General features: G+C 51.8%; 1 protein-coding gene across 7 annotated transcripts in view; it reads left to right on the plus strand.

The window, feature by feature from the left end:
- The first annotated feature begins 260 nt into the window (after window positions 1–260).
- PLCG2 (phospholipase C gamma 2) overlaps window positions 261–22,426 on the plus strand; it is a 152,937-nt gene continuing 130,771 nt past the window's right edge. For 4 of the 7 annotated variants that reach the window (XM_047078825.1, XM_047078826.1, XM_047078822.1 and 1 more), the window contains exons 1-2: window positions 261–329; window positions 5,251–5,485. In XM_047078825.1, coding sequence (XP_046934781.1) covers window positions 5,293–5,485 — 193 coding nt within the window. In that variant the 5' untranslated portion in view covers window positions 261–329; window positions 5,251–5,292. Of the gene's footprint in view, window positions 330–685; window positions 754–2,339; window positions 2,437–5,250; window positions 5,486–22,426 lie in introns of those variants that run through there. The other 3 variants (XM_047078827.1, XM_047078828.1, XM_047078823.1) reach the window with 3 other exon arrangements.

The following is a 22,426-nucleotide window of genomic DNA, read 5'->3' on the forward strand; positions in this document are numbered from 1 at the left end:
ACCTGAATGCAGCAGGCGCTCCATAAATGCTACGCCGCCGCCTGCAAGCTCCCTCTCTCCGGCTCGCCGGTGGCCTGGGGCGGCTCGCTCCCTCGCCCCCGGCCGCGGAGGCACGGTCCCCGGGGCCGAGTCGGTGTCCGGGTGCGCGGCGGGGCGGGCGGGGCAGGGCCGCCTGGAGGCCGCGGGGGGCGGGCCGGGGCGCGGGGGGCGGCCCCCAGGAGTCACGTGGCGCGCGGCCGCGGCCGAAGCAGAAGTAGCAGCGCCCGCGTTGGAGGGCGCGCGCCGCAGGGAGTGCCCGGAGCCGGGACCCGCGGCCGGGGCTCGGCCAGGTGAGTGGCCGGGCCGGGCGGGAGCGCGCGCGGGCGCCCGGGGAGGGCGGGGAGGGGGGGGGGGTCGCGCGCGCCCGGACAGTCCGGCGCCGGGGCGGGCAGGAGCGGGGCGTGCCGTCGGGGGGCCCCCCAGCCCGCGGTGCCCGGGGCCCGGGCAGTGCGGGCGGGGGTCGGGGCCCGGCCGCCGGCCACTTCCTCACCGGGAACGGCGCCGCCTCGCCGGTCGGTGCCCGGGGACCGCCCCGGCTTTGGATGGGAACCCGGAGGATGCGGCGCGGCTGGCGTTCGGAGGGTCGCGCCGGCGTTGGCGTTCAAGGCTCCCGTGGCCGTGGGGTCGTGCGCCGCTTCCCGGCCGCGTCTGTGGCCGGGGCTCGCTGAGTCCGGGCGGCCGGGCGGGCCCCAGGCACTTCCCCGTATTGCACAGGTGACTGTGGGTGGGTGGCTGGCGGCGCGATACCACGGAAGGCGCGGCCCTCACCCAGGAGAAACCGGGAGAGTTTGGGGGGGGGGGGATTCGTGATTCCCTGTCCCACCCCACAACTGCGTGTGTGCATAATTATGTGTGCTCGTCTGTGCGTTTGCCTGGTTACGTTTTGGAATCCCAGCGAGGTCATCACCGCCATAGCGGAAGAATTCGAGGGGCAACCGCGTCTCATTTAGACTGGGGGGTTGGCGCCTGGATTCTTGCGGAGAACGGGGAGGGGCTCTCCTAGCACCCCGATCTCAAACTACGCGGAAAGAGTCTGGTGGGCTGAGGGGGGTGACGTGGCGCAAGGAAACAGGTGGCCTTGCTAATCACCTTAATTTGAATTGCAGTTCCAGCTGTGTGACCCTGGGCACGTTAAAGAACCTCTCTGAACTTCCTTACCCTGGATACTGGGGCTGCCCAAACGTACATTCCAGGGCTGTGGAAAATTGAGGCCTGTCTATGAAAAGGGTGCCTGGCTCGTGGTTGACCCTCTGGCTAAGGGCCCTGCCTGGGGCTTGGCCATTATCCTTAGCCACGCTTCTGCAGAGAGGGCTTTACCAATTTTGGAGCCCGTGCCAGGCCCAGCAGTTAGCCTGCTACCAAGGTGTGTACCAGCTCCGGGACGGTACTCCCTGAGGATTTCGTTGATGCCGAAATTGCCTAGTGCCGCTGCTGCCGCCCCCCACCAACCCGTCCCCCCACCCCACCTCTATCTCCCCCTCCTACACACCTTCCCCCTCCCCCCACCTTGAGCCCTTGAGGCTTCTCTACCAAAGGCAAAACGGTCACCCCACGAATAGCCCTTTGGCTGGGTGCAGTTGGTGGAAAATGGCCGGTAAGAAAATTTGAAAACACTTATTAATTTGGAAAACAGCAAAACACAAGAAAAAGCTCATCCTTATGTTACCACTTAAGTTAATAAAAAGTCAGGGAACCCCCCCTCCCCGCAAAGTAACCACTTTCCTTGGATTTATAAACAGACAGCCTTTAAAAAAAATAATTCTGTGATGCTTACTGGTTTGCAACTCCCCCCCCCCCCATCTATTTCATGAATCTTTCTGGATCCAATTGCTTATAAATTTTCCCCATGGTTTCTGATAGTTACAGAGTAATCATTGGTGTGCATGTCCCCTTATTTCTTTAAGGGACCTCCTTCCCAGTTGTGTTCTTTTTCTTTTCTGTTACAAATAATGCTTCTGCGAATATCTTTGTGTTTCCTTCTGCACACAGGTGACTGCTCCTCAAAGTGTATGCATGTTTTATGTTTTAATAGATGCTCACAGGTTGTCTCCTCAAAAAAAGAGAGTTGAGCTCATTCACACTTAGGTGCAGTGGCCGCCCCTCCAGTGAAAATGAGTTTCTGCAGGGTGGGTGTGAGATGCGGCATCACCTTCCTTCCTTTCAGCTGCAGGAGAGGGGCAGCTACCTCTCAGGAATGTGTGCAGAGCTCAACAGAATTGTCCTGTGGGATTTTATACGACATCCTTTATGGGCCTAACGTTTCTTCTGAACTCAGGGAAGAGAAGAAAACTTCCCTGCTTCCTAGTCCTGGGTCCTTGTCTCCCGGAAGTTTATTTCAAGCATGGAAAGGACGTGGAAAGTAGAAATGGCAAAACCTCTTATTAAATCTCAGACACCGTAAGTCCTTTTTGCAAAGTTACCCGGGGAGGATGAGAAACAGGAAAAAGGGATTTCAAGGCTATTTCATTTTTTTTTTCTTGAAAGCAGAAGAAAAATGGGAATTGTCCTTGCTGCCTGGTGCCTTCCTTTGGGGAGAAGGCCTGGGAGACCCCCTTGCCTTAGCTGCTGAAGCATCAAACTCTGGGAGCCTGAGTCGGGAGCTGGCTGGATCTTGTTGGTTAAGTCCAAGGATGTTGTGGCCATGAGGGCCTGTTTCCAGTTCCTGGCGAGAGGCAACAGGGGAGACTTGATGTTTACAGTTGTGCCAGTCCACTGGGCTTCCGAGCTGGAAGTGACCAGAATCCGGGAATGTTTAAGTCCAAGCCCTTCTCAGAGCTGGAGTCAGAAAAAACTGAGGGCCCTGGTGGCTCCTGGCCGGCAGGTGTAATCCGAGGTGGAGGTGTGAAGGGGTGTGTTTCCTATTTATGCTTTGCCGCATGGTGACCTGGAGCCCTGGGAGGGAGCTCCAGAGGCTCATGGCTGAGGGTGGTCAGCATGGTGAGAGCTGGGATCAGGTGCAAATCCTGCTTTTGCCACTTTCTAGCTGTGTGACCTTGGACAAGTCCTTTAACTTGAGAGGGATGAGGGGCTACCAAATCAGCTTGTTTCTAGCCAGATTCTGCCACGGGATTCTGAGTTCCACAAGACGGGTACTAACAGAGTCAGGGTGTGGGATTCAGACCAGGGTTCTGCCCTTGGTGCTGCCACATTTGTGTGTGACCTTGATTATGTAATTTCCCCTCTCAGGACTTGTGTTTTCACCTCTGGTATTTCTTATTGAGATAAATGAGATAAGCCAGGTATAGCAGGTGCTGGGACCTGGGAAAAAGCCAATAAACAGCTGGTTTACCAGGACGAGACTGGCCCCAGGCACCTGGTCTCCCTGTCCCCCCTCATGGCTTACAGGGTGATGGGGCAGGAGGCTCATTTTGGGCGGAGTTTGTGGCCTACTTGTCTTGCTGCTGGGCCTTTGCTTAAGGCTGTTCCTCTGATGAGAACACTATTCCCTTCTGCTTTACCTTTTGAAAAGATTGGATTCAGATCCCTTCCTCTCCCAGAAGCTTTGTCTGTCCTAAGTAGGGGCTGAGCTGACAGGTCTGCTTCTAAGTGGGCAGAGAGCAGGTGTAATTCATGAGTTGATCTCCAGTGGCCAGATACCTGTGGAGCTGCCTTTGGCTATGGGCGTGAGCTGGAGGGAAGAAGGGGGCAGAGGGCAAGGCCTGGGCCTCTCCCCACTCCCCCTCTTTTGCATGCCAGTCCCCAGCTCAGTTCCTGGCATAGAGTTGACACTCCACGTGTTGAACAGCTGACTGGTGAATATTATGAGGCCCTGCTAAGTGCTGGGGGCTGTGCATACATCGTAGCTTCCAGTCCTTCCAGTGCCCCTTGAGGCTGGTATTACCTCCATTTTAAGATGAGGGAACAGAGGCCCTGATTTTGAGTGGCTTGGCAGGAGGCCTCCGGAAGGCCCGCATGGCCCTGGCTGGACACCTGCCTCTCTACAGAGTAACAGCTGTGGGCTCCTTATCCTGTGGGATGTGTGTGTGGGGGGGTGGGTGGTGAATAATGAAGATGCACGGAAAAATTGATGGCGGTCGTAGCAGTAGCAAAATCTGGGGAGCATTGACTTGTGTCATTGTTGTAAGGGCTCCAAGATCTCTCTACCTGGTTGAATCCAAGAACTTCCTCCGAGATTCTGTTACGTCTCCCCCTTCACAAGTGTGGAAGTACAGCATAGGCTTGGGGAGGGTCTGCCCCTAGAGAGCCTTCTATCTGACTCCCCTCTGCAGAGTGAGGGGTCAGGGCGTGACTGCAGCCGGCTGCTCAGAGGGGGTGACATGATTTCATGTTGTTGGAAACAGGGCCTCTAGCTACTGGTCTGGACTGGACTGGACTGGAGGGGGCTGGGGCAGAAGGGGGAGACCAGGTGGGCGATTAGAATAATCCAGGTGTGAGATCCTGGGAGGAGCCCGTGACTGGGGAAGATGAATTGTGTCTGCTGATGGATTGGACACAGGTGTGAATGCCACCAGACCCGGCTGGTTCCAGGATTTGGGGCCCAGCACCTCTCTGTGCGGGGGCATCAGTGCTGTTCGAGAACACCCGCGTGCTGAGCAGAAGGCCAGTGTCCTGCTGGTGGCATCGCAGTGAAGGCTTTCCTCACTGTCCCCACGACCCCATTTTAGAAGGGATGCGACCGAGGCTTTCAGAGGTCGTGCAGCGTGCCCAGGCCACACGGTCCGCCGAAAGCCCCACCAGGACTTGAACTTTGAACTTGAGGCTGCTGGGCCCCGATGTTTTCTGTCTTTGTGGCTCCGTTTCCGTGCAGAGGTCTCCACAGACGCATTCTTGAAGTGGTTTAGTTAATAGTATTTTTTTCTCTTCTCAAGTTCACTTAGATGGGGAGGGAAATCTAGGCAGAAGAGAAGAGGATGCTGGGGGTGGGGAGTGGAGCCAGCCTGGACTGCTTTGGCTATTCAAATACTCTACAGCCTGGAAGAGTGTGGGAGGGCCGGGTTCCCTGCCAGGCTGGAGTGATTTGGTTATTCAAAGCCGGGATGACAGCTGAGTCATTGAGGTCAGAGGGGCTCCTCCCACACCTGCACGTGTATTTCAACCTCTGTGCGTCCTGTCTGCGCTGAGTGGTCCACGATTCCCCGCCTGGAGAATCTTCCAAAACCCCTCCTGTTGGGCGTGAGACAGGATTTTGGCCGTTAGTTAACGAATTCCTCCTCCCCAAACCCAATTCACTCCTTCATTCTGCCTTTCCAGCGTCCTGTTCCCTCACGCCTCCCACCGCCTCCTCTGCCAAAAATGACCGCCATGGTCAACATGGACACCCTTCCTGAATATGAGAAGAGTCAGATCAAGAGAACCCTGGAGCTGGGCACGGTGATGACCGTGTTCAGCTTTCGCAAGTCTACCCCCGAGCGGAGGACTGTGCAGGTGATCATGGAGACGCGGCAGGTGGCCTGGAGCAAGACGGCTGACAAGATTGAAGGCTTCTGTGAGTACCCCCTCCTGCCTTCACTTACTCTTGTGCTTGTTGGTTTGGTGTCTTATTCTTCTGGAAATGGAAGCGTGGCCGTTCTGACTGGGTCTCTGTTGGGGTTTAGAGTAGGTGGGGGAAGTTGAGCCAGAGAATCGTGGTGGGGGGGAGGGGAGGAACGGAGGCCCCAGGGGCCAACTTGGAAATGACATTCAGATGGCTCACCTGGGCTGGCGGGGGTGTGCTCCCTGCCTGACCGCATCGGGGACCTTTTGGTTTCTGTTGCCGGTCAAGCGCCCTGCCCTGCTCTGCCCTCGTAAGGACCAAGTGACAGAACTGCAGGAATCCTGGCTTGGTAGGCAGATAGGCCTGTTTTGTTTTGCTATGAACCACAGAACGAGAGGCCTTCGCTCTTCGCTCCGCGGGGACAGAGCGTGTCAGAATATTCTGGAGCTTTTAAATGAAGCTCCAGTCCTGGGAGGTGGTGTCTTCGTTCCCCACCCGCCTCAGATTGGGCAATTGGCTCAGTTCCTAAAGCTTCTAAGGCTGTTGTCAACAAACGGAGTGAGGAGACTTAAGCAATTTTCAGTTGCAGAGACTTGCTTCAATTGGCATTTTTTTGTTATGGGCTCTTTTTTCAATTGACATTAAAAAAAATATCTTTTTTTTTTTTAATGTCAATTGAAAAATTCAAATATGCTTGGAAAAATCAAACAATTCATAAATAAATGTCTCTCCTCCCCAGTCCCACTCTGTGCCCCCGGGGTGGTCAAGCTCATTACCAAGTTCTTTTGTCTTCTAGAGTATTCTATGCTTGTGAAATGCGTGGGTCATGTTTTTTTCCAGGAATGGGTCCTTACTACTTAAACTTCTGCACTTTGATTTCTTTCTTTTTTTTTTTTAATTTAATTTTTTTTTATGTTTTAAAGTTTATTTTTTTTTATTTTTTATTTTTTATTTTTAATTAATTTTTTTTTTTTAAAGTTTATTTTTGAGAGAGAGAGAGACAGTGTGAGCTGGGGAGGGGCAGAGAGAGAGAAAGACAGAATCTAAAGCAGGCTCCAGGCTCCGAGCTGTCAGCACACAGCCGACGCGGGACTGGAACCCATGAACCGCGAGATCGTGACCTCAGTGGAAGTTGGATACTTAACTAACTGAGCCACCCAAGCACCCTCAGATTTCTTTTTTTAATTTAAAGATCATTTGGAGGTGGGTTCTGATCCTCCCACTGGTCTACCTGCTGCTTTCACAGCCTCGTAACATCTGGCTGCGTGAAATGGTCTGACCCTCCCCCCCCCACCCCCCGCCCACCCCAGATGGACGGTTGGGCGATTTCAAGTTTTTTGTTATCAGCTGCTGCAAATTTTTCTTGTTTTCTTTTTCTTTTCTTTTTTTCTTTTTCTTTTTTTCTTTTTTCTCCTTTTTATGCAAAAACTCTATTGAGATAACTCACATACCGTACAATTCACCCATTCAAAACGAACAGTGAAGTGGTTTTTAGTATATTCATGCATCTGCACAACCAACCATGTTTCGAACCTTTGCAGTCACCTCGAAAGGAAAACCTGTTCCCTGTCGCCCTCACCCTCTTCCCCTGCCGTAAGCGACTGCGAGTCTCCTTCCCGTCTCCGTTGATTTCCCTGTTGGGGGCGCTTCCTGTAAGTGGAATTCTAGAATGTGAAGCCTTCTGTGTCTGGCTTCATTCCCTTAGCATGACGACCCTGAGGTTCATCCATTGCTATGTCCGGTTGAATAATAATCCCTCGTGTGGATTTTCCACAATTTGTTCACTCATTGATGGACCTTTGGGCCGTCCCCGCTTCGTGGCTGCAGTGAGTCGTGTCAGGAGCGTTCGTGTACAAGTTCTCGTGAGGGTGTGTGTCTTCATTCCTCTTGGGTCTGTGCCTAGGAGCATAGTTGTTGGGTCCTGTTTTGGTGACTCTGTGTAGCCATTTTAGGAGATGCCAGACTGTTTGCCAGGTGGCTGCAGCCTGTTACATTCCCACCAGCGGTGTGTGGGGGCTGTCTTTGCTCCTTTTATTCTTAGAGGGTGTATCTGAAGGATGACTTCCTTCGGGGGGAGTTTGGCAGCACCCCACAAAAGCCCATGAGGTAGGACGGTACCTGTTCCCAAGCCTTGATCTGTACTGCAGCGGGGTTCTGAACTTGGCCGTTCACAGGTCACCTCTGCTAGCTTGGCGTAGCTCTTCATTCGATGGCTCTTACCGTGAGTTCGATTAAACAGCTTTCCAAAAATTTTCTCCTGGCTTTGTAGCCAGGTATGTCTCCGGTGGCACAGAACCTGAGCCCCGTGTGTTTAAGCAGCTGACTTTCCCCCCAGTTTTGCTTGCATTTGGCCACACTCCACCTCCCAAGTGGCCCAGAAACCTGTTGCAGCTGGGGTGGAGGTGGGGACCTGGGGAGTGTGCAGCGGGCACTGATGGTAAATGCAGGGTGCCATACTGAGAGTGCACAGTGGGTCCCAAGCCCGGCTGATCATTAGAAATCCACAGGGGGGCTTTTTTTAAAATGTTTTTTTTTAATGTTTATTATTTATTTTTAAAATTTTTTTTTTCAACGTTTTATTTATTTTTGGGACAGAGAGAGACAGAGCATGAACGGGGGAGGGGCAGAGAGAGAGGGAGACACAGAATCGGAAACAGGCTCCAGGCTCTGAGCCATCCGCCCAGAGCCCGACGCGGGGCTCGAACTCGCGGACCGCGAGATCGTGACCTGGCTGAAGTCGGACGCTTAACCGACTGCGCCACCCAGGCGCCCCATTGTTTATTATTTATTTTTGAGAGAGACAGAGTGCAGTGGGTGAAGAGGCAGAGAGAGGGAGGCACAGAATCTGAAGCAGGCTCCAGGCTCCGAGGTGTCAGCACAGAGCCCTTTGTGGGGCTCGAACCCACAAACCATGAGATCATGATCTGAGCCGAAGTTGGACGTTCAACTGACTGAGCGTGGGAGGCTTTTAAAGTACAACCTACTGGGACATTCTTGGGAAGCTCATTCTAAGGGGCACGACACCAGATTTTGGCACCTGAAATCCATGTCTGTAGGTTTTCCTTCTGTTAACTAAACGCTGTTCTGCCCTCTCCCTGGAGAGGCTGAGGATGACTGTCATTCACTAGGTAGGTTGGGGCTCAGTATTTTAATAAGCTCCCCAGGGGCACCTGGGTGGCTCAGTCGGTTGAGCGTCTAACTCTTGGTCTTGGCTCAGGTCATGATCTCACAGTTTGTGGGATCAGGCCCCGCATTGGGCTCTGCGCTGTGTGGAGCCTGCTTGGGATATTCTCGCTGCCTCTCCCCTGCTCCTGCTCTCTTTCTCTCTCTCAAAATAAATAAACATTAAAAGAACCCCACCACAGGTGGTCCTGGTAACTAGCCAGGTTTGGTGTATGCTGCTCCAGAGACCACCACCTAACCTTCCTTTGTTCCGTATTTCAGTGTCTTCTCTGCCAGGCACTGTCCTAGGTACTGAAGACATGACTGTAACTAGATTCTAATCCTCATGGAGCTAACGGTGTTTCATTAGGAACAAGCAGCATGGGCTTTGACTTCCAGCACCGTTTTGAGAGGCTTTGCTGCGTGACCATGGGCAAGTTACATCTGCTTTCCAAAATTAAATTCTCTTAGGTCTAGAAAGGGAATGATATTGGTGTCCATAACCCTGCAGAATCATGGTTAGGAGTGAATACATGAGTTAATACATCAGAGGGGGGGTCAACATGGTCACTAACAGGGGATTAGCCCACAACCAGTGGGAATTACTGCTGCATTTTTGCAACTGCTGTTGCTGATGAGTGGCGTCCAGCTTGTCTGGGGTGGCAAAGTCTTGCCTGGGTGCTTGGACTTTTTCTGGAGGTCAGCGGGAATCCACTGATGGCTTTCCAGAAGAGGGATGAGGTGATCCCGTTTACATTTTGGAACCTGCTCGGCCAGTCCTGTGTGAGATGGATGTGTTCGTGGTAAAGGGACAGAAAAAGCCCGTTCTGGGATAGAGAGCTCAGGAATGGCGCTCCCTGACTGCTCAGAGCAAGCCTTCAGGTCCCTGATGGGAGACTCTCAGGGCCGTGGCTCTGGTGTGCTGTCAGAAGGGTGACCTCCTGAGGGGGATCTCCAAGCCACAGCGTTCCTTCTGGGCTTCTGGTCAGCATGAACCTGCAGGTGACTGTGAGGTCTGCCGGCCAGCACGGGGGAGCTCAGGCATGTGGTTTGGGAGTACTTGGTGAGTGGTGTGTGACTTCTGGACATGAATCACACAGTCCCTCCTGGCCCCCCGGCCTGGGTGACAGTAGGTACACATGGGTCCTGCTGTCTACAGCAGGGCACTCCTCCCCTGGCCCACTGGGAGCATTTGGCAATCCCTGGGTGATACTTTTAGCCATCGTAACTGGGAGTGTTGTACTCCTGGCACCTAGTGGATCGAGGCCAGGGATACTGCTAAGTAAACATCTTACAATGCCCAGGATAGCCTGTACCACAAATAATAATCCCGTACAAAGTGTCATTGGTGCTGAGGTAGAGAAACCCTGGTCTCCCGTCACGCTATGGTTTGCTTAGAGCCGGAATAGGGTTTCTCTTCGGACCCTGTCATGATGGAGCGGTTTCATGTGTTGAGCCTGTGTCTGCTGTCCTCTTGGGTTCTGGGCTGTGGGGGGAGAGGAGGAAGGATGGATCCCCTGCCCTGGGGGGAGCAGACTTAGCAACCGGCCAGTGCAGGATCGTGTGATCAGTATCACAGTGAGGGTCTAGGCTGCGTACCCTGTGAGGAAGGAGGGTTCTTACTGGTCTGGGTGTAGAGGAGGGGGAACAGGTGGAGGCCTCTCCCGGAGGAGCTTCTTGGGTGGTGACTTAGAGGAGAGAATTGCTGGGTGGCCTGCAGGATGGCTGTCCTGAAGCAGGATCAGCAGGTGGCATTGAATATGAGCGAGTAGGTTTGTGGGTCAGAGATTTGGGCAGGGCTCAGCTGGGTGATTCTGTTCTTTGTGACCTGGACTGAGGTCATTTGGTGATACTCAACTGGTATGTCACTTGGTCTGGAAGTTTCCAGAATCTTCACTCCAATGTCTGGGGCCTTGGTGGTGATGGCTGGAAGATGAGGCATAGTTGGGATAAATGAGTGCCTATTGCTACTGGACCCAGAGCAGTTGGGCTTACATGGTGCCTGGCATCCCCCCAGAGGGTGTGTTCCAAGAGTCCCAGGCAGAAGCTGCTTAGCGTCAGGAGTCCCAGAGCGTCACTCGCACCAGTTCAGGTCACCAAGGCCAACTCCGGTTCAAGGAATGGGGACTCCCCTCTTGAGGAGTGCTGGCATGCATGTCCAGGGTGGAAAGGAGCTGGTAGTGGCTGTCCATCTTGGAGCCAGGCCACCGTGAGTGCGTCTGGACTCCGGATCCAGACCTGTAGCTCAAGTCCCTGCTCTGCCACCTGCTAAGTATGTGATCTGAGCCACTCTGTGCCTCAGTTTACCTGTCTGTCAAAATGAGGTGATAGATCCTATCTAATATGAGTTACATGAATTTTAAGATAGGCAAGAATTAAGTGGACTTTATTTAATGTACTTTAAAAAAATAGATTTTAATGTTTATATTTGAGAGAGAGAAAGTGTGAGTGGGGGAGGTACAGAGAGAGAGGGAGAGAGAGGATCCAAAGCAGGCTCTGTGCTGGCAGCAGAGAGCCTGATGCGGGGCTCGAATTCACAAACTGTGAGATCGTGAGCTGAGCTGAAGTTGGATGCCTAACCGACTGAGCCACCCCGGTGCCCCAGTGTGCTTTTTTTAATACGTGGGAAGTATTACATAATTGAAATGGAACACAATAAAAGAAAAAAGAAACTGGTGGGGAGTCCCAAGCACTGGCTTCTTTTTTTTTTTTTTTTAATAAGTATTTTTAAAAATTTTTTGATGTTTATTTTTGAGAGAGAGAAAGAGACAGAGCATGAGTGGGGGGAGAGGCAAAGAGAGGGAGACACAGAATCCAAAGCAGACTCCAGGCTCTGAGCTGGCAGCACAGAGTCCGACACGGGGCTTGAACCACAAACCGCGAGATCATGACTTGAGCTAAAGTCAGATGCTTAACACACTGAGCCACCCAGGCGTGCCTCCCCCGCCAATGCCCCCAAGCCCTGGCTTCTAAAGAAGACTAGATCTTAAGCCACTCACCTCTTGGCTGTCAGTTTCCCTTTTACTTTCCAAGGGTGATGGTAAGATGCTGACCGGGCTTCCTTCCAACCCTGGCCTCCTGGAGAGCCTTGGAATATAGGGAGGGAGCCCATGGGCCCGCTGGGAGATGCTGTGTGTGCGTTTTCTTCGCTTCCAGGGGCATCAGCTGAGTCTCCAGCTAGAAAGGAGCCCACTCGGGGGCCTTTTTGAGTTCACCCTTTAGGGCCCTGCTACATCTTCTGCATTTGGGGGGCCTGGAATGTGCCTCGGGAGCTGACGCAGGGCCACCTGTTTGTGGAGTCTGGATAGGGTTGGTGGGGCGATGGGCCGCCTTGGAGGGTGTGGACCATGGCCATCTCTACTGAATAGGCTCCTATCCTGAAGTTTGCACACATGTCTTCTCCATCTGCTTATTTTTGGCAAGTTACGGCTGCTGGTGAATGAGGGATTCTCAAAAATAGGAGCTGTTCTGTTTCCCTGGTTTGGGTCCTTGGCGTGGCCGCCTGGCGATGATGATGACGTTGACGTTGTCGATGACGGGAGCCGCCTGTAACGAGTGCTGTCTGTGTACTGGTGCCTGTGTAAGCACATCACGTACAACAGCTCGTTAATTCTTCACAGTGACCCCGGGAAGCTCTGTTTATGAGGGCACGGAGTCCTGTGGAGACTAGGTGACGTGCCCAAGGCCACACAGCCACGAACGGGCAGAGCTATAATTTGTATTCATGCTGTCTGCCTTGGGAGTCTCATATCTTCTTCCTGCTGTGTTCCTTTCTCTTCCTGGGTGATCTCTGATGTTTCAGTTCTGTGAGTGATGGAGAAGCACGTTGTTGGGGACCCAAGAACAGCAGTTCCACTCAAGTTTTCATTTTTACAATGGGAGGGAAATGTGTCCATTCCTTATGTGTGCAGAGGACACGCTTGGCTGGGTGCTGGAGATGTCAGGAGGAAGAGGCCTCTTGAAGTGCCCTGGTTAGCAGGGAGACAGGCGTGCCAGGAGACCATACAGTGTGGACAGCTGCTGACAGAGCCAGGGCCATTGAAACAGCGTGGTTCTTATCCCCGCTAGTTCTGAAATCCATCTTGGGGCTTCGAAGCTGTTAAAAAAATGATTATTTTTGAAAGTTGTTATTGAAATGTTTTTGAAACAGTGGAGAAGTGGTTGTTTTTGTACCGGCATCATCCCCCGCCTGCAAAGAAATGCATTGTCTGAAAGCGGCCCCCACACTCCTTCAGTCAAACATCCCACCAGAAAGGAGATTCAGCCAGTGCCCTCCGTGTCTGTAAACTTATTTATTTGTTGGTTTAGATGTGTGGTTATGGTTCACGATAGCAGGGACTTGAGAGTCTGAGTGCCTGGATCTCCTCCCAGCCCTGCCACCTCATTGGGGTGTGATCTTGGGCCACTTGTCACCTCTTTGTGCCTCCGTTTCCTCGCCTGTAAAAACAATAATGAAAGAATGTCTTGCATCAGACTTCTGGGAGCCTTAACTGAAGTAATACAGGGGCAGTGCTCTCAACACTGCTGAGCACAGCAGAGGCAGGCTCTCAAGTATTGGCTGCTCTTGGCATCCTTGTCATGGTCCTTGTCATTGTCCTCATCAAACATAAAGGGAAATGATACTGGAGAAAGGATGAGATAAATATTCGAACTTCCATTTATACAGTGATTTTCCTTCCTGATCGCCTTCTGGCGTATATATTCTCCATGACAGAGACCGCTGGTACGAAAAACAGAACTGACCTTTTTATTCTTGACCTTGATTCAGACCTGCTTGGCTGCTGGACGGTTGAGGAATTGATTTCTGTGGTTGTTCATGGGTTGTTTTCTGTCCTGGATAACGATTACTTGTTGTTCTTAGGATTTGTTCCTTTGTTGATTTTAGCAAATACTCAAAGGACTGAGTGTGTGTTTGGTGTTACACTTGTCACTGGGAATAAAGTGTCGAATAGGGCCACAGAGATCCATAAAGCAACTTACAGTTTCCTAGGACAGAAAAGGCCAAACTAATCATTCAAGCATTTGGGATTGTGATGGATGCTAGGAAGGTAAGAATCCAGGCACTGTGACAGAGTAGCCGGGGAAGAACCCTATTTTAGTAGAGTAGATCTCGGGGAAGCCTCTCTGTGGAGGTGATACTTGGCCTGGACTTGATGGGTAAGCAGGAGGGAGCCATGGGAGGCTCTGTGGGGAGAGCAGTCCGGGCAGAGGACACCGCAGCAAAGCTTCTGTGTTCGTCAGGGGCGAAGTGCAGTGACAAAAGATGTCTTCATACAAGTTTCTCAGCGAGTCCCGAAACAGTGGGGTTGGGGGGTGGGGCTCTGCTGGGGGTGGTTAGGTACCCTCCAAGACATCTGAGGCTGCCTCAGGATCCTCTGTGCCCAGCCAGCATGTGGGGGAAGAGGGAGAGTGGAGGATGCCTTAAGAGGTGTTTGTGGCCGGGCCTGCGAGGTGGAAGGTTCCCAACTTCCACTGACAAGGAATTGGCCTGTGACGTGCTGCAAAGGTTGCTGGGAAATGTGACCAGCCTGTGTGCCGTTCAGAATGAGAAGTGGGTTTGGTAGGCATCTTCCGGGCTCTTCGTGGCCCCTAATTGTGGAGGGGGCAGAGGTGGCTGTAGGAACCCAACTGATGGCTAGAGAACAGAATGATTGTAGGGACTTTGGGGGGGGGGGCAGGTGGAGTTCTTGTAGGAATCTAAGAAAATAGACAACTTTACCCGGTAAGTGGGCCTCATGGGAAGGGGAGATGGTGGCACTGAGGACTCTGCCATCTGTCTGACAAGAGCCGCACACAGTGGCTTCTCTCTATGGTCGGGCCTCCTCGCCCCTGTTAAGCTTCCCCGCAGCCATGGCTGGGTCCTCCCCAGCAAAGCCGTTCTCCATCCTCACTCCCTGGGCGGCCTCCTCCGTGAAGCCTGTGGTTTCCCAGCCTCCCAAGAGTGGACTCCTGAGGGAGGCCTGTGATTGGCTGGGTCTTCTTGAGCCAGTGCATGGGGATTGGCTATTTCGAAGCCAGCGTCCCCTCTTTGGTTTGGTAGTTGGCCTCTCCTGGTGGGGGGCATAGTCTGGAAGCTTCAGGACTTACGGGCAGGGGTGGGTCCCTGTAATGGGTTGAGTTGTGACCTCCCCCCCAGTTTCCTGTATCAAAGCCCTAACCCCCTGTACCTCAGACCGTGAGCTTATTTGGAAATTGGATCTTTGTAGACGTATTAAGGTGAGGTCATGCTGGTGTCCGGTGGGGCCCTCATCCAATATAACCGTGTTCTGGAGGAGACACACAAGGAGAGAAGGTCCCGCGATGAGGAGCGCAGGGGTGGGAGTGCGGCCTTGACAAGTAGGGGACCACCAGGGTGGCCGGCAGTGCCGGAAGATGGGGGAGAGGCATGGAACAGATCATCTCCCCCAGCCCTCAGGTACCAACCCCGCCCGCCCCGTGGTCTGGGGTTTCCAGCCTCCACAACTGTGAGGCAGTACATTTCTGTTTAGGCCACCCGGTCTGTGGTCCTTTGTTACGGCAGCCCTAGCAAACGAATACACTCCCCTTTAAATTTTTTTTTTTAAGTCTATTTATTCTTGAGAGATAGAGACAGAGCGTGAGCCGGGGAGGGGCAGAGAGAGAGGGAGACACAGAATCCGCAGCAGGCTCCAGGCTCTGAGCTGTCAGCACAGAGACCGGCACGGGGCTCGAACTCAAGAACTGTGAGATAGGACCTGAGCCGAAGCCGGGCGCTTAACTGACTGAGCCACCCAGGCGCCCCACAAATACACTCCCCTTTAAAAGGGGACTGAACGGCAGTGGGGTGAGCACGGCCACTGAGGTGTCCATCTGGCCGCAGGTATTCTGGGCCAGGTGCAGTTGGCCGTGAAGGACTTGAGGGGCCCTGGCTTTCCTTCAACCGTCCTCTTCCTTCCTGGCTACATTCGTCTTGGCCATTGTTCTTGGTTAAGTGTGTGTACTGTGGCACCAGCCTGCTTAGGTTTGAATCCAGAGTCCATGGCTTTTTAGCTGTGTGGCCTTGGGCAAGAGGCTTAACTGTCTGTGCTTCTGTTTCCTCATCTGTAAAATGGGAAGAATGGTAGTGCCTGCCTTAAAGAGTTGTTAGGGTCAGATGTGCTCCTGTAGGAAACCACTTAGGTACCTGGGAAGGTTTGCTCTTGTTACTACCGCTCAGGCTTCTCTCCTGTCTCTTGCAAGTATATACCCTGAATTCTCTCCTCCCAGCAACCAAGCCTCCCCTTTGAAGGACGCTGTGCATGTCGAGTTAGTTGTGGTTGGTCCCTTTGGTGCTCCCAAGGCTGTGGGGTGTGGACATGGGTCTTTTTCATCCGGCTCTTGGGAAACTTGGTGTCCCAACTCAGAGCTCCATCTGGGGCTGTTGGTGAGGACAGGAGAGGCAGCTGGAGTGTGGACACATCCCCCTGGGAGAAGCCAGGGAGCCGGGTGCAGGGAGCGTCTGTCCCTTGCATCTCTGTAAGCCCTGGGGTGGGTGTGTACCCCACTTTGTGTCGTTAGAGTCTTCTGAATAGTTGGTGCAAATCAGATGTCTTGTGGATGTCTAGGGAGGGAGGTGTTAAGAGTGATCCCTCAGGGATTGATTTTAGGAAGAAACTCCTCCCCACCGCCTGCCACCCAGTGGATCTTAGAGATAAGTGTGCATTGTCACATAGCAGGGTAGCAAAGTGACAGGTCTTGTTTTGTCTTGGAAGAGACTGAAGTGCTGTGCAGTTTGCATTTGAAGCTAGAAATCCTGGTGGTGGCTTTCCTGCCGCCCGGCAATGCTTGACTTGGAGCCAGGCCCTCCGCGGTCCTTCACCCCAGAATGTGGGCTCCGGGAGGCAGGGGCGGGTCCGTTCAGCTTTCCAGTGTGGGATCCCCAGCACCTCGCCCGGGTTGACCAGTGGACACATGAGGGAAAGGACCTCGATGCCCCCCCTGCAGTCTGTGCTCCCCCTTTTCTCCCCAGAGATGGCAGTATCTTGGGTTAAGGTAGAGCATCTCCGTGACAACTTCCTTTTGAACCACACACACAGCCCTGAGCTTATTGGCAGCATGACCCTGAGCACCCCAGGCCCCCTTGTGCCTCAGGCTTCTCGAGTGAGAGCTGGGATGATGGCAGAGTTTGCCGGCGGGTTCTGTGCAAGGATTAAATTTGTAAATGCACGTAATCGCCTGGTCTGTACTTGACTGGGGTGCCTCGTGCTCATGCTGCCCTGATGGCTCGTCAGTGCCTGCATTTGTGTGTTCCGGGAAGTGTTCGAGGGGCTGTGGTGTGGCCCCTACACGCAGACGGCCTTTTAGGGTTAAGGTCCCTTGGGTTTGAGCCTTGGGCAGGCCAGCGTGTCCGCCCCTTGCCTCTGTCCTTGGAGGCTAGGGTAGCCTGCCCTTGGAGAAGAGGAGTGTCAACAGGGCCGTGGCGATGTTTTGGAAACAGCAACAGTGATGATGCCAGTTCCAGCACGGCCGGAAGAAGCTTTCATCTGACCCAAGCTGTACTCACAGCCAAGGGCGGGAGTGGGCTTGGGGGCCGGGGTGAGGTGTCTAGTGTGTGAAGGATTCTGTTTCGGGGAGGGAGAACATGGCACTTTGTAATTTGTAGAAGGGAGACTGGCAAAGTTAGTGTCCGCACAGCGGGAGAGAGACAGGAAGAGAAGGCCCTGTGGGGCTTATGGTGGGGGCGGGGTGTGATGTCAGCCTCTGCGGGTGAGGGCCTGGGGCCTGGCTGGAGGAGGGCCTGTGTCCCTGGGGAGCTAAGAAGGACCCAGACGGGGGTGGCCAAGCGTGAACGGCCAGTTCCCTATTGAAGACAGCTCTGAGCTGATCTCCTCTGACCTGCGTTTGCCCTGATTAATTCTGACTTCGTTTTCCTTGAAGAAGTAACATGTATTCATTAGCGGAAACATGTTTTTTAAAGTTTATTTATTGGGGGGGGAGGGGTAGAGAGAGAGGGAGAAAGAGAATTCTAAGCAGGCTCCAGCCAGCGCAGAGCCCAATGTGGAGCTCGAACCCGCAGCAGTGAGATCATGACCTGAGCTGAAGTCAAGCGTCGGGTGCTTAACTGACTGAGCCACACAGGCCCCCCAGCAGAAATATTTTTAACGATAACTGGGTGAGGGTAACAGCCCCTTCCCCCCTGACCAGAGGCATGTGTGTTAAAAGTTGGTCTACACACTTCTGTTTTTTTTGTTCGTTTGTTTTTGCAAGACATAAATGATTTTTATAAAACGCAATATTCTAGCACCGTGCCTTTTCCATTTAGTGCTACATTGGGACCACTTAAAAAAAATTTTTTTTAATGTTTATTTTTCAGAGAGAGAGAGAAAGAGAGACAGGGAGTGAGCAGGGGAGGGGCAGAGAGAGAGGGAGACCGAGAATCTGAAACAGGCTCCAGGCTCTGAGCTATCAGCACAGAGCCCGATGTGGGGCTCAAACTCACAAACTGTGAGATCATGACCTGAGTGGAAGTTGGATGCTTAACCGACTGAGCCCCCCGGGCACCCCAGGGGACCACTTCTTGTTATAAGCTGTCCTCTTAAGGCCTGACAGCCTGGGTTCAAATCTTGGCCCTGTCACTTAAAATGTTGGTGACTATGGACAAGTTAGCCTCCCGTTGTACCCATCTATAGAGTGGGATCACAGTAGTGCCTTCCTTAAGGGATTCTCATGGGGGTTAGGTGAACACGTTGCACACTTGGGGATAGTGCCTCACAAGTATCCCAGAGCACTCAGTAACACCATCACTGGTGATGGTGGGGGTGGTGATTATTATTTCGGTGCACTCTGGTAAGCAGAACAAAGTCCCTGGCCCAAGAAGTTCCCATCGTAATCTCTAGAATTGGTGACTAGGTTCTCCTCTATGGCAAAAGGCTCTCTACAGATGTGATTAACTTGATCTTGAGACGGGTAGATTATTCTGGATTATGGATGGGGGAGTGGTGTTATCACAGTGGTTCTTATCAGTGAAAGAGGGAGGAGGGTCAGAGTCTGAGAAGGAGATGTGATGACAAAGCAGAGGGCAGAGAGGTGAAATGAGTGGCTTTGAAGTTGGAAGGGGTCCACAAGCCAAGGGATGCAAGCCGTCTCCAGAAGCTGGAAAAGGCACAGGTGCAGATTCTCCCGTAGAGCCCTCGGAAGGAAGGGATCCTTTCTGACACCTTGGTTTCAGCCCAGGGAGACCCATTCTGCTCACCTGCAAAGCAGTGAGATCATGTGTGTTGTCTTAACTCCCTGAGTTTGTGGTTAATTTGTTACAGCAGCCACTGGAAATGACTATAGCCTCCTATCCAACTTAGACAAATCACAATATTTGCTTTGGATCTTGGTTTTTAAGAAGAGAGTGCAAATAGCTAAGTCCTCACCTATACGCCTTCCTCCCTAGGGAAGCCAGGATGTCCCTTTGATAATTACTCCCATGCATTTTCTAACACTGTGAAAACTTGCATCTTTAATTAGCATACAGTCTCTTGTTAGGCATCCATATTGATATCAGTGGCTTTCTTTTAACTGCATTTAGGTTTCACTCCAGAAGGGCCCCTGATAGGACACCTGTTCTTTTGATGATGGTAATTTAGGTTATTTCCTATGGTGGAAATCTTTCCGAGCATATGCCTTCTGTTTTGTTATAACTGGTTGTAGCTTTTGCCCTTTATCTTTTATTTTTAATTTTTTAATCCGTTTTATATTTTTGGGTATCATGTAGCTTATTAGTTTGCTATGTCTAACATTGATCCTAGGAATATTTTTATTGCTAACTCTTAGGCACATCCCTGGTAATTTCCATAGGATGAATTGCTAGAAGAATTTCTGGGAGGAAGGAAAGGCTGTGTCCTGGGCTCTGGGTGCAGTGGTCCCCAGGCTGTGCCGACTTGTACGCCCCCCGTTGCTAGCATCTGGGCACCTGTCAGCTTTTATATCTTTCACAGATGTTAAATTCACAGGCAGTGAAAGGTCTTGTGAGCATTGTGGTTCCTCTTCCTCGTTTGGTAGTTGTTCTGTCTCAGGATGTGAAACCAGAAGCACGACTCCTTTTGGCTGAAGACCTTGGATCTCACTGTGGCATCAACATGACCGATTGGGGGGCACCTGGGGGGGGCACCTGGGTGGCTCAGTTGGTTGAGTGTCCGATTTTGGCTCAGGTCCTCATCTCACGGTTCATGAATCTGAGCCCCATGTCAGGCTCTCTGCTGTCAGCGCAGAGCCCGCTTTGGATCCTCCCTACTCTCTCTCCCCCTCTTCTCTCTCTCTCTCAGAAATAAACATTAAAAACATTAAAAACAAAAAACCTGAGCAACTGGGATGGTGGTAGGAAAACGTATGAACCCATCCTGTGGGCCAAGGCCTCTGATAGGTCCCCACTTAACCCACCCAGCAACCCCATGAGGTTGATATTTTCCTGATCTGCTGGATGAGAAGTTTGATGTCGAGGCAAGTCTAGTAACGTCTAAGGTTGGCAGCCTGGATATACTTCCAGTTATTCTGATGGCTCAGCTCATTTGTGTGTCAGGCTGTCTCCAGGGAGGAGTTGGGTGTCCTTTTCCTTTCTTGAGAGGAAGGCCTTGCATGACCTTTCATTTTGTAATTGCTTCCAAAAATCTGCGTAACTGCATAGGGTTGCCCCAGAGTTGTCTGCAGGGAAGGGGCTGGATTCTAGTTCCCCGAGGCAGGGAGCGTCTTGTCTGTCTCTGCACTTGTAACGCCAGGAGTTTCCAGTAGGTGCTCAATAAATGTATGCTGCTGAGCCACCACCTTTTCTTTCCTCGTAAAGGAGGAATCTACTTTCTGTTTCTATATTCGCCTTCTCTGGACATTTCATAGAAGTGGAATCCTCATATGTAGCTTTTTGTGTCTGACTTCTTTTTTTTTTTTAAGTTTTTTTTTTTTAAGAGAGAGACAGACTGAGAGACAGAGTGCAAGTGGGGGAGGCGCAGAGAGAGAGAGGGAGACGCAGAATCTGAAGCAGGCTCCAGGCTCTGAGCTGTCAGCACAGAGCCTGGCATGCGGCTTGAACTCAAGAACCGAGAGATCGAGACCTGAGCTGAAGTCGGACGCTTAACCGACTGAGCCGTCCAGTCGCCCAACATCTGACTTCTTTCACTTAACATATGTTAAGGCTCGTCCACATTGCAGTGTCTATGAGTGATCAGTTGCTTTTTTATGGCTGAGTAGTGTTTCATTGTTAGGAGAGACCACATTTTGTGTATCCATTTCATTACTCGATGGACCTTCAAGATGTTCCCACTTTCTGGCTGGATGAGGAATGCTGCCGTGAGCATTTGTGGACAGATTTTTGTGGAAATAAGTTGCCCTTCTTTGTGTATGTACCTAAGAGGGGACTTGCTGGGTCCCTTGTAACTCTGTATTGACTTGTTTGAGGGCCTGCCAGGCTGTTTGCCACAGTGGCTGAGCCATTCGACATTCCCACCAGTTTGTCCACACCCTCGCCAACTCTTGTTACTGTCTGAGTTTTTGACGATAGCCATCCTAGTGGGGGTGAAGTCCTATCTCTTTGTGGTCCTGATTAGCATTTCCCTGATGGATCCTTGTTCTATTTTAAATAAAACTCCTTACACGGTTTTTGGTTGATGCAGTATTTTTCCATCAAACACTTAGTTTCTGTGGCAGATCCAGTCGTACTTTCACTCTCCTGGGTCCGGCGTTGACACCTGGGTGCTTCCCATGGGGGAGCAAGTAAGGAAACTCAGGTTAGCGAGGAGCACACAGGTATGAGTGCTCATCATTGGGGATGTGATTCCTGGCTCGAGTCCAGAACTATAAATTTTAAACATCGACTTTTGGGGGACAAAAGGACCATTTTAGCCTAAGTTTCCTTAGTAAATGTTCAAGATCACCTGGGTGCTGTGGGTGAGATATGGCATAGATTTTTCCCTCATTTAAAGGTTGAATGCCTTGGCTCAGGGTGTCCACTTTCCTTCTGACTTCCCAACTGGCCACTTGAGCCTCTTGGCCTGCTGTTTGGCCAGTGGCCGCCTCCTATGGGGAAATGGAATTGGGAGGCACTACTGGCATAGGAATTACTGCCCTTGCTGAGCACTGTAAGCACGTGTGTGTCTGTGTGATCATGTGTATGGATATTCACGTATAGTCTGCAGTCATCACACGAAGCCCATGACTTATGCCTTTGTGCCGGTGAAGTAAGTGAGCTTGGGTGACTGGCCCAAGGTTATCAAGCTTTTTAGAGGAACAACATCGGGCCAGTTTCCCCCATCACCAGGTGCTATAAAAACTTACAAGCCACAGACTGGGAGAAAATGTTTGCAAAACACATGGCTGATAAAGGGCTTGTTTCCAAAATATACAAAGAACTCTCAAAAACACAACAATAAGGGAACGCCTGCATGGTTCAGTTCGTTAAGCATTGGACTCTTGATTTTGGCTCAGGTCTTGATCTCATGGTTTGTGAGATCGAGCCCCATGTTGGACTCTGCGGTGACTTGGGATTCTCCTTCTGCCCCTCCCCCATACTCTCTCATGCTCGCTTGCAATATATAAACATTAAAAAAAAAAACCCACAACCGTAAGAAAACAAAAAAACCCAATTAAAAAGTGAGCAAAAGATCTGAGCAGATATTTTATTTGCTCTCCCCCCATCCCACCCACCTCTCCATTCTGTAGCTGAACTGGGCTACTTCTAGACCAGTGCTGTGCAAAAGAAAAATGTGAACTGCCAATGCCAACCATGTGTATAGCTTTAGTATTATTATTATTTAAAAGTTTATTTTTGAGAGACAGAATGCGAGAGGGAAGGGGCAGAGAGAGAGAGGGAGACACAGA

Source organism: Lynx rufus, unplaced genomic scaffold, assembly GCF_022079265.1.
Source record: "Lynx rufus isolate CCGP_SWC_20201006 ecotype Redwood Valley unplaced genomic scaffold, mLynRuf1.p SCAF_16, whole genome shotgun sequence".
NCBI classification, from domain to species: Eukaryota; Metazoa; Chordata; class Mammalia; order Carnivora; family Felidae; genus Lynx; species Lynx rufus.